A 16988-nucleotide genomic window follows, 5' to 3' on the forward strand; every position below is an offset into this window, starting at 1 on the left:
TGGAACTCCTCAGTTACAATGATTTTAGCTCCTCTCTCCAGTGTCAACACTTCCTGTCTTGAATCATGGTTCTTTTTAATACACTCAGAGATGAAATCTCAAATTTCATGGGCACAGAATTCAACTTTTAATCTTCCACCCAAACCTGTTCTACTCAGTCCTCTCTGTTGTTTTCTTCTTAAATGATGCAACCAATTTTCAGGGGATCATATTGGTCTGCAAAGTTTAATTGCCAAGTTTGAATAGGTGAAGAAAAAAAAAACCTCAAAAATCTTTGCTACATGATTTTTAATTACTTGACTAAGTTTGTCAGTACTCTGGACAAAATGAGAAAATATATGATATGAATCACAAAGGAGGGAATGAACTGAAAGCAAGTGATAGCATATTAGTGAGTCAGTTCAGTTCAGTTCAGTCACTCAGTCGTGTCCGACTCTTTGTGACCCCATGGACTGCAGCACGCCAGGCTTTCCTGTCCATCACCAACTCCTGGAGTTTACTCAAACTCATGTCCATTGAGTCGGTGATGCCATCCAACCATCTTATCCTCTGTCGTCCCCTGTTCCTCCCTCTTCAATCTTTCCCAGGATCAGGGCCTTTTCAAATGAGTCAGTTCTTTGCATCAGCTGGCCAAAGTACTGCAGTTTCAGCTTCAGCATCAGTCCTTCCAATGAACGCCCAGGACTGATTTCCTTTAAGATGGACTGGTTGGATCTCCTTGCAGTCCAAGGGACTCTCAAGAGTCTTCTGCAACACCACAGTTCAAAGCATCAGTTCTGTGCTCAGCTTTCTTTATAGTCCAACTCTCACATCCATACATGACTACTGGAAAAACCATAACCTGACTAGATGGACCTTTGTTGGCAAAGTAATGTCTCTGCTTTTTAATATGCTATCTAGATTGGTCACAGCTTTTCTTCCAAGAAGCAAGCGTCTTTTAATTTCATGGCTGCAGTCACCATCTGCAGTGATTTTCGAGCCCAAGAAAATTAAGTCTGCCACTGTTTCCCTATCTATTTGCCATGAAGTGATGGGACCAGATGCCATGATCTTAGTTTTCTGAATGTTGAGTTTTAAGCCAACTTTTTCACTCTCCTCTTTCACTTTCATCAAGAGGCTCTTTAGTTCTTCTTTGCTTTCTGTCATAAAGGTGGTATCATCTGCATATCGGAAGTTCTTGATATTTCTCCCTGCAGACTTGATTCCAGCTTGTGCTTCATCCAACCCAGCATTTCTCATGATGTGCTGTGCATATAAGTTAAATAAGCAGGGTGACAATATACAGCCTTGACATACTCCTTTCACTATTTGGAACCAGTCTATTGTTCCATGTCCAGTTCTAACTGTTGCTTCCTGACCTGCACACAGATTTCTCAAGTGGCAGGTTGGGTGGTCTGGTATTCCCATCTCTTGAAAAATTTTCCGCAGTTTGTTGTGGTCCACACAATCAAAGGCTTTGGCATAGTCAATAAAGCAGGACTAGATATTTTTCTGGAACTCTCTTGCTTTTTTGATGATCAGTGGATGTTGGCAATTTGATCTCTGGTTCCTCTGCCTTTTCTAAAACCAGCTTGAACATCTGGAAGTTCATGGTTCATGTACTGTTGAAGCCTGGCTTGGAAAATTTTGAGCATTACTTTGATAGCATGTGAGATGAGTGCAATTGTGTGGTAATTTGAACGTTCTTTGGCATTGTCTTTCTTATGGATTGGAATGAAAACTGACCTTTTCCAGTCCTGTGGCCACAGCTGAGTTTTCCAAATTTGCTGGCATATTAAGTGCAGCACCTCCACAGCATCATCTCTCCGGATTTGAAAGAACTCAACTGGAATTCCACCACCTCCACTAGCTTTGTTTGTAGTGATGCTTGCTAAGGTCCACTTGACTTCACATTCCAAAATGTCTGGCTCTAGGTTGGTGATCACACCATCATGATTATCTGGGTCATGAAGATCTTTTTTGTATAGTTCTTCTGTGTATCCTTGCCACCTCTTCTTAATACCTTCTGCTTCTGTTAGGTCCATACCATTTCTGTCCTTTATTTTGAATAATCTATTTTAAAAGAATCATGTCTGGAATAAATAGGAAGAGTTTAAGAATAATTCCAAAATAAAATAAAAACATGTAGGCTTCTTTCCCTTAAAGTCTTTGACTTTGTTCATTTCTTTCACTCTGTTCACTTAAATTTGAACAAAATCCTTAGATATTCACATATGAAGACAGGAATTTCAGTCTCCTAATAATCACGATATCAAAGCAGGATTCCAATAGAATTAAGTAGATTTTCATAATAGGAAATTTTAAAAAATCATTTGGAAGATATGTGGGAAATATTTTGCATTAGTTAAAAGAGAAATTGTTGTTTTAACAATTTAACATAAAAATAAAGCTGGTTCTAATGTTCTGTTTTGTTTATAAATGTCTCTGTGAGGAAAATCTCAAATGCCATTGTTGCCTCAGAAATACTATCATGAATATTTTTTCCCCTTGAGTTAAAAAAAAAATGTTGAGGTTCTTAAAAAATAAGGAAAAGTTATCTGCAGTACCTCTATTGATTTTAAAAATGATTAAGTTGTATTGTGTTCTCCAATTTTGGAAAGCATGATATAAAAGAGCATTATAGCTTTGTTTTCAATTCACCGTCATTCAAAACTTTGGCATTTTGATCCATTTCTTTGCCCTCATTTTCCTTCCCTGTAAGCTTTGCCACAAGCATAGTTTCTGAAGAGGCATTTTCCTCAGGTAGTCGATACTTCCTCAAAATAAAGAGGATCAAAAAGGCTGGAATATAGCTTGATCCTCTCAGTGCTGCTGGTAATCCAAGGTAGATGTATCTATTTAAAAAAAAAATTAAAACATATTAAAACTTATGAAGATATTGTGGTGAATAATAACTAGCTTTGCATATTTTTAATTATTAATATTGTACCCCATAAGGACAACAGCAGCTAATTGTTTTGCAGGTCAGCCTTACGAATGAATCTCATGAATCTTAGGAATGAACCTCATGAGCTTTCATTCGCTAGCTGATTAATTCTAACTTTTGTTAAAAATGATTTGGGAAATTTTTTATCCAGGAAAATCAAAATTTATTTTCCTCTTTTTAATCTTTTGTTACTATTTTTATTTTATCTTTTTACATTAAATACACTTTCCAACTTAAATTTAATACTGACAGTGATAGCAGTTTTATTTCAGTGTTTAGCAAGAATGCTTCCAAAGAAGCACCACTAATTGTAATATTTACTCCTGTGTTTCCTTAGATGATCTTCATCAGGTTAAGGAAATTGCTTTCTCTTCTGAGTTTGCTCAAAGTTTCAGTTTTGAATTTGTAAAATATCACCAAATCATTTTTCTGTATGTAGTTAGCAGAATAGCCAAGACTATTATTATTATTCTGAACAAACTCTATTTGTTAGTTTTTACACATTAATAGATTCAATTTGTTAACTTTTTGCAAGCATAACTAAAATCAGCTTGTACTTTTTCCTTGTACTGAACTTGTCTAATGTCAATATCAAGATTGCATTAGCTTTATAAAATGAACAGGGAAATTTGCCCTCTTCTTCCATGTCTAAGAATAACTTGCATAAAGCAGGGATCATCAGTTCATTGAAGGTTTGTAAAACTTGCCTTCAAAGCCTCTGGACTAGATGCCTTTGGAAGATGAAAATTTGTGACTCATTCACATTTTTTAATGACTATAAAAATATTCATGTTTTCTATATAGTTATAGTAATATTTGGTAATACATATTTATCTAAAAAACTCTCTATTTAATATCCTTCCAAATTACAATGTTTAAAATTCCGAAGTATCTGTACTTATGTTTTCCATTTTTAATAGTGCTTATTTGTGCATCTTCTCTTTATTTGCCTTTCCAGATTGCTATTATTACATTTTAATCTTTTCAAAAGCACAGCTTTTTGGTTACTTCTATGGTCTATAGTCTATTTATGAATTTCTGCTTCTTGTATTTATTTTCCTAGTCCTAAAATTTTCTCTTATTAGGAAACATATTAAGAATGAAGGAAAAAAAGAGCTAAACATATTTATACTCATCACCCAGGTTTTTTAAATGATTAAATTTTGCCATTTTTGTTTCAGACCAATTTAAAAGATATTAATACATTTAATTCCTCTGTGTATTCCTATGATCCTATTATATTCTAACCCACTCCAGATGTAACACTATGTTGAATTTTATGGAATTTGTTCCTACTTTATTTCTATAGCTTTACAAATTATGCATGTATCCACTCATACTTTATACAATTATTGCATATATTTTACATTTTAAATAATTGGCATAATGTTATGTTTTTATTCTGAAATTTTTTTCTATCTGTCCACCATTTTAAAACGAGGCTTATACATGTAGTTCTACATTGTTGCTTTTTAACTATTTAACTACATTGCACATATGAACATAAAAGCAATTGTTTTGCCCTTTTTCTGTTACTCATTTCTGTCCCCTGTAACTTTAAAAACCTAATTATAGTAAAGAAATCACTAAACAATTGAAACCAATTCCTGACTTATGCTTTCTTGAGTGTACACCATGTGTTGCCTAACCTGTTGATTCTTTTCCTAGATAAAAAGAGGTACGAATGAAGAATTAAATAGCTAAAAAATGATAAGCTCTCTGCCCCCCAACAGCTCTTTTGGCAATCCTGCAGGAAGATCATTCAGGCAAGATAACACCTGAAGAGAGTCAGCCAGTCTGCACTCAGTGGAGATCACAGAACCCACCCTGCTGCCTCGATGATTCTCTGAGATCCTTCCCCCCAATATTTTTCCTTTAAAAACAGTCATGAGCAGAATCCTTGGAGTTGGTCTCTGGACATGAGTTCACCTTCTCCCAAGATTGGCAGCTTTTCTGATTCAAGCACCTTTCCTCTCTACCAGCACTGCCTCTCGAATACCTAGCAACCAAACCTGAGTTCGGTAATAGACACACCACAGCTTACTATCCATTTTCCTATTGGACACTTTTGTTCAGATTTTTTTTCTAATATTAATAAAACTGCAATAAACCTTGGTTGACATGTCTCCTTGTGCATGTGAGCAAGAGTTTCTCTAAAATATGTCTAAAGATTTTAGAGGATGCAACTTGGTAGAAAGAAAGAAAGGGAAGTCGCTCAGTCATGTCCGACTTTTTGCGACCCCATGGACAGTATCCTGCACCAGGCTCCTCCGTCCATGGGATTTTCTCGGCAAGAGTACTGGAGTGGGTTGCCATTTCCTTCTCCAAGGTATCTTCCCAGGCCAGGGATCGAACCCAGCTCTTCTACATTGTAGACAGATGCTTTACCATCTGAGCCACAAGGGAAGTAGATATCTTTTGATGCCTGCAACTTAGTAAATATTTCCCAAAGTTCTTTTCAGTAGTTTTTATTCACCTCCAGCAGTGTATGAGAGTCCCTGATGCTCACGATTTATGTTCTATCATTCTTCATTGTCAAGTGTCTTTAATTACAAACAAGTTTTTAGTTTTATAGGCAGTCATATTTGCCCATTTCTTGTTCTCTAGTTTGCCTTTTTGTTTCAACTCAAACCCAAGGCAATAGTATCATAAAGATATTAGGATCTATGGTTGTTGATAATCTATCACTATTGGTCTAATCATATTTCTTTATAAGCCATATGTTTATTTCTCTGGGTTGTGCTTATGTTTTTTTCTTAATTTGAACATTTGTAGTTTCACTTTGATATATCTATTTAGTTCATCCTACTAGGCATGTAAAGAGCACTTTTGATCTGAAAATGTATGTCTCTATTAAATTCTAGGAAATTCTAAGTCATTATTTCATTAGTTTATCTCTGCTATTTCTTCTGCTCTCTGTTCTGAAAATTTCTGAGATATATCTTTTAATTGCTAATTGATCTTTAAAATTACTAAGGTGGTTATTTTTTGTTTATGAGTTCGAATCATTAATTTTCATTCTAGATAATTTCTACAATAACCACTTTCAGTTCACCAATTCTCATTTTAACTTATGTGGACTTGAAATTTATTATCTATTTAGAATTCCTTTTATTCCAGTGTTATCCATTTAATCTCTAATATTTCCAAGAGTTCTTATTCATATTCTTATTTCTGCTAGAATTTTTTTTGTTATTTCTTATTCATTTTAATGGGTATTATGCTATCAATTTATTTTTAATCCTATTAGGCTGGTTAAACATCTTATTTTAAAGTTTGTCAGACTCTTACATTAGAGTAAATTTGAATGAAGTCATGTTTCAACTGATAATTTATGTGCTTGTCATTTTTACTATTGAATTTATTCATGTATTTTAATGTTTTAGTTTACAAACTCTTTTTGAGTATTTTGTTGTTGTTTGTCTATTTTGGTTTTCTTTGCTTGCTCTGTTTCTCCGTATTTACTTCTCCAAATCTGTTCATTTTCCCTTTGCTTTTCCTACTTCCCTAGGTTCTTAGGCTTTTCCTAGTTTTTTTCATAGTGATACTAGAAATAATCACAGAGGGAGCAGATCATTTAATCTAGTTCTTGGGTGTATCTGTGTCTTATTCCCTCCTTAGTATCACAGCAATAATATGCAAAAGATTTTTTTAAATCTGTTTTACAAAGAGATTTCCATTATTTTCCTACAGTTGCTGATAGTTGGGTTAAAAAAAAATCGCTATATATCTAGCATAGTCAGATGGTTCAAATCTTCTATATCCTCATGAATTTTTCACCTGTATTTTATATTCACTTGTTGTAAATGTGTGTTGCAATTTTCCACTCTGTAGATTTCTGCTTGTAATTTTGTGAATTTTTGTTTTATATATTTGAGGTTATAGTGATAGATTTATATGGGTTCATGATTGCTATATATTTTTGTTAAAGTATTTCTTATATTATTAAGTAATACTCTTGTTTAACTCTATGATTTTTTCTTACTTTAAATTCTGTCTGCCTTATAGTCAATATAACTGAGGAAAAGGGAACTGATGAAAACATGAATCTCATTCTGTCTGCTCTCTTCACAGTTCTTGACATATATATCCTTTTACTGATCAAGAGAAGACCTTAGACTCTTTTAAACAATATCAAACCATTTTTTAGTAATTAAAAGAGTTTTCTTACTGCCCATAGTGAGCAATTAAGACAAATCTAAACAAAATTCAGGTCTCCAAATGGAAAAGAATCTGAAAATAAAGAGAAAAAAGGAAGAGTCTTTTTGTTCAAAACAGGTTGATATCCGATGAAGTTTCTTCAAAATCAGATCTATATTTACAAAAAATAAGACTTGAAGAAACATGAAGAATACTGTGTCAGTGAAATTTACTAAGGGAGAAAAAAATATTTTAGACATCAGAAGTGGATGGCCAAAGGAAGCAAGGATTTAAGCTAGTAAAATGTTGGAATGATGTAGGATTAAACGACGATACTTGAGAGTAATATAGCTTAGATAGGTAGTTACTGCACAGACATGGCCTTCAGTAATATACTGATTGCAACCAATTTAAGGAACAACCTTTCAAAAGCCACCTGTGCTTATATTTATCAAGTGCTTTGAAAATATTGAGGAAATAAAATGAATATGTAAATAAGAAATGGAGATATAGTATCAGTACCTATTTTGTAAATAAAACCAAAAGTAGTCCAGTCACCTGACAAAGAAAGTGTTAGACACGTACCATGGTACCATGTACCATTTTATACATCATCTCTGCTTAGAAAGCAATTTTTTAAAATTACTATCTTTACCTGAAGCTGGTGGAATCATATATCCTGCATGCCCCTGATTCACCACACTTCAAAGTTCCCCAGTGTAAACATGTGGAGTCCACCAAAGCTCCAAAATATATAGGTGCAGGAATTCCAGCTACAATTAAAAGGAAGAAAGAAGAATCCATTAGCAAGGTAAGAAGATATGTTGTTTTGTTTGAAAGTATTAAAATTTTCTCTATTTGTAGAACAGTTTAACAGAATATAAATATAGAGCTTTAAATTTACTTTTAGAAATTAGAAGTTACTTTTACAGTTAAGTTTCTAGATTAAAAAAGGTAAATAATCAGATGGATAAAGACAAAATAAAAAATTATCAGTAGAGAAAACCATTGAATTGATGATTATTTATACTTTTTTCTGCAATATTTTGGGTGAACCACAAGCACACTTTATTTTAAAGCATTGCCTCTTTGCTTTTCAAGTGTATTGATGAAAAGTAGAATGTCAAGTAGGTCTTTTTCAAGTAAAAGGAAGAAGTTTTTCATTTCTTCTTGTTCTTTATTCTCATACTAATTACAAAGTGCTATTTACAAGCAGAAGGGATACTTGCTAAATTGTTACTCTGAGGGAGTGACTTCATTTACTTGGTATTTAACAGTGGTCCGATGTGATATTGGGAAAAATAACTATTTTTACCAAGTATTCGTGTACAGAATGCATGTAATCCCACACCAAGAGACTTCTCTTCAGGCTTGACACACCTAAAAAATTAATGAATTCATAAATTTTAAAACTACCATAGTTTCTTAAAACAACTGTTTGTATGCTAGTAACGCATTGAGCATTATCAAATTTTCTTGCATACTCAAGTCTTGGCTATTCAAGGCCTAATTATTCCATTCATAAGTTTCACAGAACCCCCACCTCTGGTCTTTGGCATTTTATCCATCACACATTTTGCTCACTCATTTCTATCATAAAGTTATCAGAGAAGAAAACATTTAATATCAATTGATTTCTACCCCAGTATCCTCTTCTCAAAGTAGTTTGTGATTCTAATGGTCACACCTTTAACCTCAAACCAAAGAAAAATGCAACATTAGGTATATTTAAATTACTCATATTAACAAAATATAGAAAAGCCAAGGATTTACATAAGTAAATGTAGACAGAAAAGAAAACAAGAATAAAGTTTTCCAAGGAAAGTGATTTAAAAAATCCAAAGCAAACATATTTTAAGTGTTTTGGTATCTATTTAAAAGCTGCACAGATTCATCCATTCTTTCCAAAAATTCCCCCACCTTTTCACCATTGCCTGAAATTCCTTACATAGACATTGTGTGTGTGTGTGTGTGTGTGTGTGTGTGTGTGTGTGTGTAAGTCACTCAATCATGTTCAAGTCTTTGGAACCACTTGGACTGTAGCCTGCCAGGCTTCTCTGTCCATGGAATTCTCCAGGTAAGAATACCAACTCAGGGATCAAATCCAGGTCTCCTGCATTGCAGGCAGGCAGATTCTTTACCACTGTGCCACCTGGGAAGCCCTTATATGTAGAAATAAAGACTATCACTTCCATTGGCATTTTCTATGCTCAACTCACTTTAGCATTAGCATGGCTATCTGCTCAATGAATTCACTTAGAGTTTTCCTAGGTATTCCCTTCCCTTCTTTGACTAACCAAAGCTGAGAAAATGTAAGCAAATTTTTACACAAAAGGACACAATATATTTTTAGCAAAACATCATATTATTGGTTTTTACCAATTATCTTACCATTATCATATTATCTTCTTACCTTGCTAATGGATTCCTCTTTGTCCCTTTTAATTGTAGGGAGAAATTCTCCCTTTAATTTAAACTGGAATTTAAATTTAATTTCTTCCTTTAATTTAATTGGAATTCCTGCACCTAAATATTTTGGAGCTTTAGGGGACTCCACATGTTTACACTAGGGAACTTTGAAGTATGGTGAGTCAGGGGCACACAGAATATATGATTCCACCAGCTGGCAGAATAGGTAAAGATAGTAATTTTTAAAATTTGCTTTCTAAGCAGAGATGATGTATAGTTGACAGAGCTGACTGTGGCTCAGATCGTGTGCTCCTTATTGCCAAATTCACTCTTAAATTTAAGAAAGTAGGGAAAACCAATAGACCATTCAGGTATGACCTAAATCAAATCCCTTATGATTATACAGTTGAAGTGATAAATAGATTCAAGGAATTAGATCTGATACAGTACCTAATGAACTATGGACAGAGATTTGTGACATTGTACAGGAGAAAATGTTCATTGTACAAAAAATGTACAGGGATCAAGACCATCTCCAAGAAAAAGAAATGCAAAAAAGGAAAATTGTTTTCTAAGGAGGCTTTACAAATAGCTGTGAAAAGAAGAGAAGCCAAAGGCAAAGGAAAAAAGGAAAGTTATACCCATTTGAATACAGAGTTCCAAAGAATAACAAGGAGAGATAAGAAAGACTTCCTCAGTGATCAATGCAAAGAAATAGAGGAAAACAACAGAATGGGAAAGACTAGAGATCTCTTCAAGAAAATTAGAGATACCAAGGGAACATTTCATGCAAAGATGGGCTCAGTAAAGGACAGAAATGGTATGGACCTAACAGAAGCAGAAGATATTGAGAAGAGGTGGCAAGAATACAAAGAAGAACTATAAAAAAAAGATTTTCATGACCCAGATAATCACAATGGTGTGATCACTCACCTAGAGCCAGACATCCTGGAATGCGAAGTCAAGTGGTCCTAAGGAAGCATCAGTACAAACAAAGCTAGTGGAAGTGATGGAATTTCAGTTGAGCTATTTCAAATCCTAAAACACGATGCTGTGAAAGTGCTGCACTCAATATGCCAGCAAATTTGGTAAACTCAGTTGTGGCCACAGGACTGGGAAAGATAAGTTTTCATTCCAATCCCTAAGAAAGGCAATGCCAAAGAATGCTTAAACTACTGCACAATTGCACTCATCTCACACGCTAGTAAAGCAATGCTCAAAATTCTCCAAGCCAGACTTCAACAATGTGAACTGTGAACTTCCAGATGTACAAGCTGGTTTTAGAAAAGGCAGAGGAACCAGAGATCAAATTACCAAAGTCAGCTGGATCATCAAAAAGCAAGAGAGTTACCAAAACATCTACCTCTGCTTTATTGACTCTGCCAAAGCCTTTGAATGTGTGGATCACAACAAACTGTGGAAAATTTTTCAAAAGATGGGAATACCAGACCACCCAACCTGCCTCTTGAGAAATCTGTATGCAGCTCAGGAAGCAACAGTTAGAACTGGACATGGAACAACAGACTTGTTCCAAACAGGGAAAGGAGTGCATCAAGTCTGTACACTGTCACCCTGCTTATTTAACTTATATGCAGAATACATCATGAGAAATGCTGGGCTGGATGAAACACAAGCTGGAATCAAGACTGCAGGGAGAAATATCAATAATCTCAGATATGCAGATGACACCACCCTTATGGAAGAAACCAAGGAAGAATTAAAGAATCTCTTGATGAAAGTGTAAGAGGAGAGTGAAAAAGTTGGCTTAAAGCTCAACATTCAGAAAACTAAGATCATGGCATCTGGTCCCATCACTTCATAGGAAATAGATGGGGAAACAGTGGAAACAGTGGCAGACTTAATTTTTTGGAGCTCCAAAATCACTGCAGATGGTGATTGCAGCCGTGAAATCAAAGATACTTGCTCCTTGCAAGAAAAGCTATGACCAAACTAGACAGCATATTAAGAAGCAGAGACATTACTTTGCCAACAAATATATCTAGTCACAGCTATGGTTTTCCCAGTAGTCATGTATGGACATGAGAGTTGGATTATAAAGAAAGCTGAGCACTGAAGAATTGATGCTTTTGAGCTGTGGTGTTGGAAAAGACTCTTGAGAGTCCCTTGGACTGCAAGGAGATCCAACCAGTCCATCCTAAAGGAGATCAGTCCTGAGTGTTTATTGGAAGGACTGATGCTGAAGCTGAAACTCCAATACTTTGGTAGCTGATCAAAGAGCTGACTCATTGAAAAAGACCCTAATGCTGGGAAATTTGAAGGGGGGAGAAGGGGATGACAGAGGATGAGATGGTTGGATGGCATCATTGACTGAATGGACATGAGTTTGAGTAAACTCCGGGAGTTGGTAATGGACAGGGAGGCCTGGCGTGCTGCAGTCCATGGCATCGCAAAGAGCTGGACGTGACTGAGCAACAGAACTGAACTGAACTGACAGACATTTTCTTGTCATAAGTGTTTTACCGTCTTAAATAACTCTTCAGCACAATAGAGTGAGATACAGTTGACCAGTTCACTATCTGGTTATTTAGGCAACATCAATGATTTTACTCAGAAGGAAGTAGTTAAAGTCAGGAGACCTCACATGACCCTCTTGCTCCCATGGTTACCATTTAATATAGAAAATATGGTATTTAAATTTTACTGAAGAGTTTTTCTTTCTCCTCTACCTCTAACATACTGCCTATGATCTCACAAAAGCATGAAATCCTTATAGCTAAGAAGTTACAAAACAGTTAGAAATAAAACTTCATAGGAAATATTAGCTAAGGTATAGCTAAAGCTATGGAGAAGGCAATGGCACCCCACTCCAGTACTCTTGCCTGGAAAATCCCATGGATGGAGGAGACTGGTGGGCTGCAGTCCATGGGGTCGCACAGAGGCGGACACGACTGAAGCGACTTAGCAGCAGCAGCAGCTAAAGCAATACTTGGAAGGAAATGCATCATTTTATATCTATTAATCAAAATGAGCAAATTATGCAAGTGTTAAATAGTTAGATATAGAACAACAGAAAAAAGCCCCAAAAGAAAAAAATTTTAAATAAATAAAATAAAAAGCAGAAATAGATGAAATAAAGAGCAAAAAAACTAAAAATTGATTCTTTAAAAAAGAAATTAAAAGCAACCTCTGGCAACAGTGATCAAAAAAAAAAAAGAAAATGCAATAAACAAAATACAGAAAAAATGGAAAGCCCTTCAGATATATTAGAGAATATCAGAATGATCAAAGAATATTATAAACAGCTATATAGTAACATCTGATATAAGCGTAAATGGAAAATGTAAATGAACACATTAAATTGAAATGTTATAATGAGATATTTATGAAAATAATAACCAAGTTTTACTGACCAAGTAGTACAAGTAGTTTTATGAGTGAGTTCATAAAACTTTCAACAAATAGATATTTAATGTAAGTAGTTCCAGAAATTGAAAAATAGAAAATTTATCAATTCATTTTGTGGGCCTAGAATGATTCCAAAACAAACAAACAGAATAGAAAATAACATTTATGTTTTACCAACCAACATAGATACAATAATTTTAAATAAATTATTATTTAAATGTGACTGACTATGATTTTTCTTAGATGTCCAAACAGTTCAACATAGAAAAATCTATCACTTTTTTCACTACACTAAAAGTACTGAATTGGAAGATTATATGTAAATTTTTTCCTAGAAGAAAAATAGTAGTTTGATACTAATTCTGTGATTAAAAACTCAGAAACTAGATGAAAATTATATACTAAAAATCTATAGCAAGCATTACAGCTTAACACAGTTTTGGAGGTCCAAGTTGATGCTAAAAGAAAATTTTTAAAATCTAAGATGTATAAACTTTAGAAGCAAAGAGATAAAACTCTCCTTGTGTGCACATATTTCTATTAAAAAACCTAACAAAGTCAGCAGGTTATCAGGACAAATAAGAAAAATTGCTGGATAAATAGTAAATGTTAAAAAATCAACAGCATTTCTCTAAACCAACAATAACCAACTAGAAAATATAAGAGAAAATTGTACCATATTAAATTACAAATAAACCCCTATCCATATATATATATATATATACATATATATATATATATACACACACATATATATGTGTGTTTGGATATAAATGGGTACATATATAGTTGTACATGGTACATTTTTTGTGTTTGTGTGTGTATATATATATATTATATATGTGTGTGTGTGTAGTATCTATACAAGAAATTTTAAATAAATGGAAAAATATTTCATGGTCACAAATATTTGAGTTTCTTTAATTAATATATATAATCCATACAATCAAAATTCACATGTAAGTATAAAGATTCATGCATCAATAGCTAAACCAATTTGGGGGGAAGAAAAGGAAGAATGAAGGTGAAAGTGATGAGTGGATGAAGAAGAGCTACAGTATTGATATGAACATATGCAGTGTCACTACTTTGAGAGCAGGCAAATAAAACTCTGGAAGCATGAAAACATCCTGTGTTATATAAAAACTTTAAATATGATAAAGATGGCACCATGAATCAATGGAAATAAGACTTCTTATTTATGCTATGATGTTGGGAAAACAATTGTTTGGATAAAAGTAACATTGAATATCTCTCTCCCTTTCACCACACATAAAGATAAACTTATGATGATTTAAAGAACTAGGTAAAAGCTATATAACTGGTAGGATAAAATTTAGGGGAATATTTTTATAAATTAGTAATATAGAACCCTTTTGAAATGTGACTCCCCAATACATAAACTCTAAGGCAAGGAAATTGTCAGATTTCAGTACAACAAAAGTTAGGATTGAATTTCACAAAAAAAACTATGAAAAAATTTGAAGAAAAGATGAGAGATCAGGAGAAGATAATTGTATCAAGTAAACATATTAGATTAACATCTATAATTCACCAGAAAAATATAAGAATTGTCATGAAAATGGACAAAAATAATGTATAAGCATCTTGAAGTAAAAGTACTAGTAGCTAGAAAAAAGTTAAAGGAAACTCCTAAACTCATTGAATTAAGAAATCACATATTAAAACATCAGTGAGCTACCATCTAATACCCATTGGAATAGTAAAAGTCAGAAAGTTCGGTAATTCTAAATATTAGTGATGCTATGAAAGTGAAAATGAAAGTCGCTCAGTCATGTCCAACTCTTTGAGACTCTAGTTCATGGCGATCTCCAGGCCAGAATACTGGAGTGTGTAGCCTTTCGCTTCTTCGAGGGATCTTCCCAACCCAGGGATTGAACCCAGGTCTCCTGCATTGCAGGCGGATTCTTTACCAGCTGGTCATAAGGGAAGCCCAAGAGTACTGGAGTGTGTAGCCTATCCCTTCTCCAGGGGATCCTCCCAACCCAGGAACTGAACCAAGATCTCCTGCATCGCAGGCAGATTCTTTACCAACTGGGCTATGAGGGAAACCCAATAAGGAGGCATGAGCTGATGGTTTGAGAATAACTCATAAATAATAGCAGTATTTGGTGAATTTATGTTTGCATGTGCATATTGAACCAAAACAAATTTGTAGCACAGTACTGTTTCTGTGAATATAAAACACAATACACAGCAAACAGTACTTTACAAAGGAAAGCATGTATTTAAGACTGTATGTCTATCATATTACTGTGGATGCCTATGGTGATAGGAAGTGGGAAATGGAATGAAAAAAAAATAAAGTAAAATAAATTAAGAGAAAAACCTTACCCCACCTAGGATAAACTATGAACTGAGAATTACAATTAATTTAACTCTTCTTCAAGATGAAGAAAACTATGGACTTTGTTTACTAGCTATGTTTAAAATTGCTTATGAGTCATGAAGATGCTGTCATTGAAAAAGCTTTTGTGATAAACCTAAGGTTACAATCTAGCTCTCCAATTTCCTAGCTTTAGTAAGCCCTTCAACATTTGTGTCTCACAAGAGCCTCTTAAAACAGTTGAGCATTCATTATTATATCCATTTTATTATTAAACAAAAAAAGAGCTCAGAAAGATCAATTCACCTGCCTTTGCCCTACTGATAATAACTGGTGAAACTGGGACTTCCAACAGCTTTTAATTCCACTGTCCTAATACATCAAACTACAGGAAATGAACTATAGGCAACCACTCTCACCTAGGAAAATGACCATTTCATATGGTTTACCCTAAAATATAAATGTGTCTCTTTTTCTGGTAAACCATAAGCATTTGCTAATTTAACTCTAAGTAATAAGGTAGGAAAGATAGGGAGGGAAATACCAGCAGATGAACATTTAATGTTGCTAACTTAAAAATTTTTGTAAAATTCAGCAATGTTTATTTGGGAAATCTTAATAAATGGTATAATATATTAGAGCACCAAGTTCTTAGATACTGTGAGTTTCAAGTGAAATTTCATAGAAAAAGCTTCCATACTAAATAACCAGAAGTAAATCCAAATAAAGAAAATAATTCTTGTACCTCAGGAGAACCATATATCCAGGTATGGCAGATAAAGAATATAGGAAACTACTGAACACGGACAAGATTAAAAAGTACTGTAGCATCATGGAACAGTCCTTTCCTTTGGCACATAGCCCAAGAACTGCAGATGAATTTCCTGGTGTTCGAATGCAGCTACAATTTTGGAACACCTGTCAAAAATAATATATTACCTTATGTAAGGAAGGAAACTCTTGAACACAAATCTTAAATGTTTTCTTTTCCCAGTTAGATCAAGATAGATGTTGTTTACTCCCTTTATTGTCATATACTTTATGATCTGTCTCAGGATTATAGCATGTGACAAAACATAGAAGGGTGGTTTCCAAAAAATGGTACTTCTTTCTAAATTTGTTAAGTAAATTTGCAATAACTCAGCTGTCCTAAAGTCATGCTTTTTACAAACGCACACTATTTTGACATACACTAAATATAACAAATAAAATTTGCTTCAGAATGCCCAATTAAAGTATTTAGATACTTACCAATAAACAAAGCTTTGTTTAAAATAAAGTTTATTTCACAAACAGAATAAAGTCAACCCTTTTTGAATTCTTACGTACCCAGGTTTTAATAAAAATCAAAATTTATATTTTATTTTGATCACTAACCAAGATTTTAAGTGATATTTTTTAAGTAAGAAAACATGCCCAATTCCATCTTCTTAAAAAGCTGTCAGGATGTAAAAAACACAGAAAGCGCATGTGTATATACACAGAAAGAAGGAAGAAATAGCAAAACAATTGACTGAATAATGGAGATCAAAACTGCCAACTCTATCTTGGTCGATAGTATTATTTTTCAGTCTAGATAGTTTTAAATGAAGTTGAGTAATCATGTCAATTGCTACGAAGCTAAACATCAATGCTCAGGAATGCTGAAGCATTCAAATAAGATCTAGGAAGTTAAAATGTAAACCAAGTGAACACACACAATCAGTCCCTTACACACGACCCTTCAAGTTTTGAACTTTTAAAGATGTCAGCCTGCATTCACACATCCAATCATGTAAGTCAGCTCGTGTGTCTGGCATA

At 34.0% G+C, this 16988-nt stretch overlaps 1 protein-coding gene across 5 annotated transcripts in view; it reads right to left on the minus strand.

The window, feature by feature from the left end:
* Positions 1-271: 271 nt before the first annotated feature.
* SLCO1A2 (solute carrier organic anion transporter family member 1A2) overlaps positions 272-16988 on the minus strand; it is a 58533-nt gene continuing 41816 nt past the window's right edge. For all 5 annotated transcript variants that reach the window (XM_070453726.1, XM_070453727.1, XM_020869517.2 and 2 more), the window contains 4 exons: positions 15934-16106; positions 8382-8446; positions 7722-7839; positions 272-2834 (listed from right to left, as the gene is read on the minus strand). In XM_070453726.1, coding sequence (XP_070309827.1) covers positions 2618-2834; positions 7722-7839; positions 8382-8446; positions 15934-16106 — 573 coding nt within the window. In that variant the 3' untranslated portion in view covers positions 272-2617. The remainder of the gene's footprint in view (positions 2835-7721; positions 7840-8381; positions 8447-15933; positions 16107-16988) is intronic.

The sequence above is a fragment of the Odocoileus virginianus genome, chromosome 23, assembly GCF_023699985.2.
Source record: "Odocoileus virginianus isolate 20LAN1187 ecotype Illinois chromosome 23, Ovbor_1.2, whole genome shotgun sequence".
NCBI classification, from domain to species: Eukaryota; Metazoa; Chordata; class Mammalia; order Artiodactyla; family Cervidae; genus Odocoileus; species Odocoileus virginianus.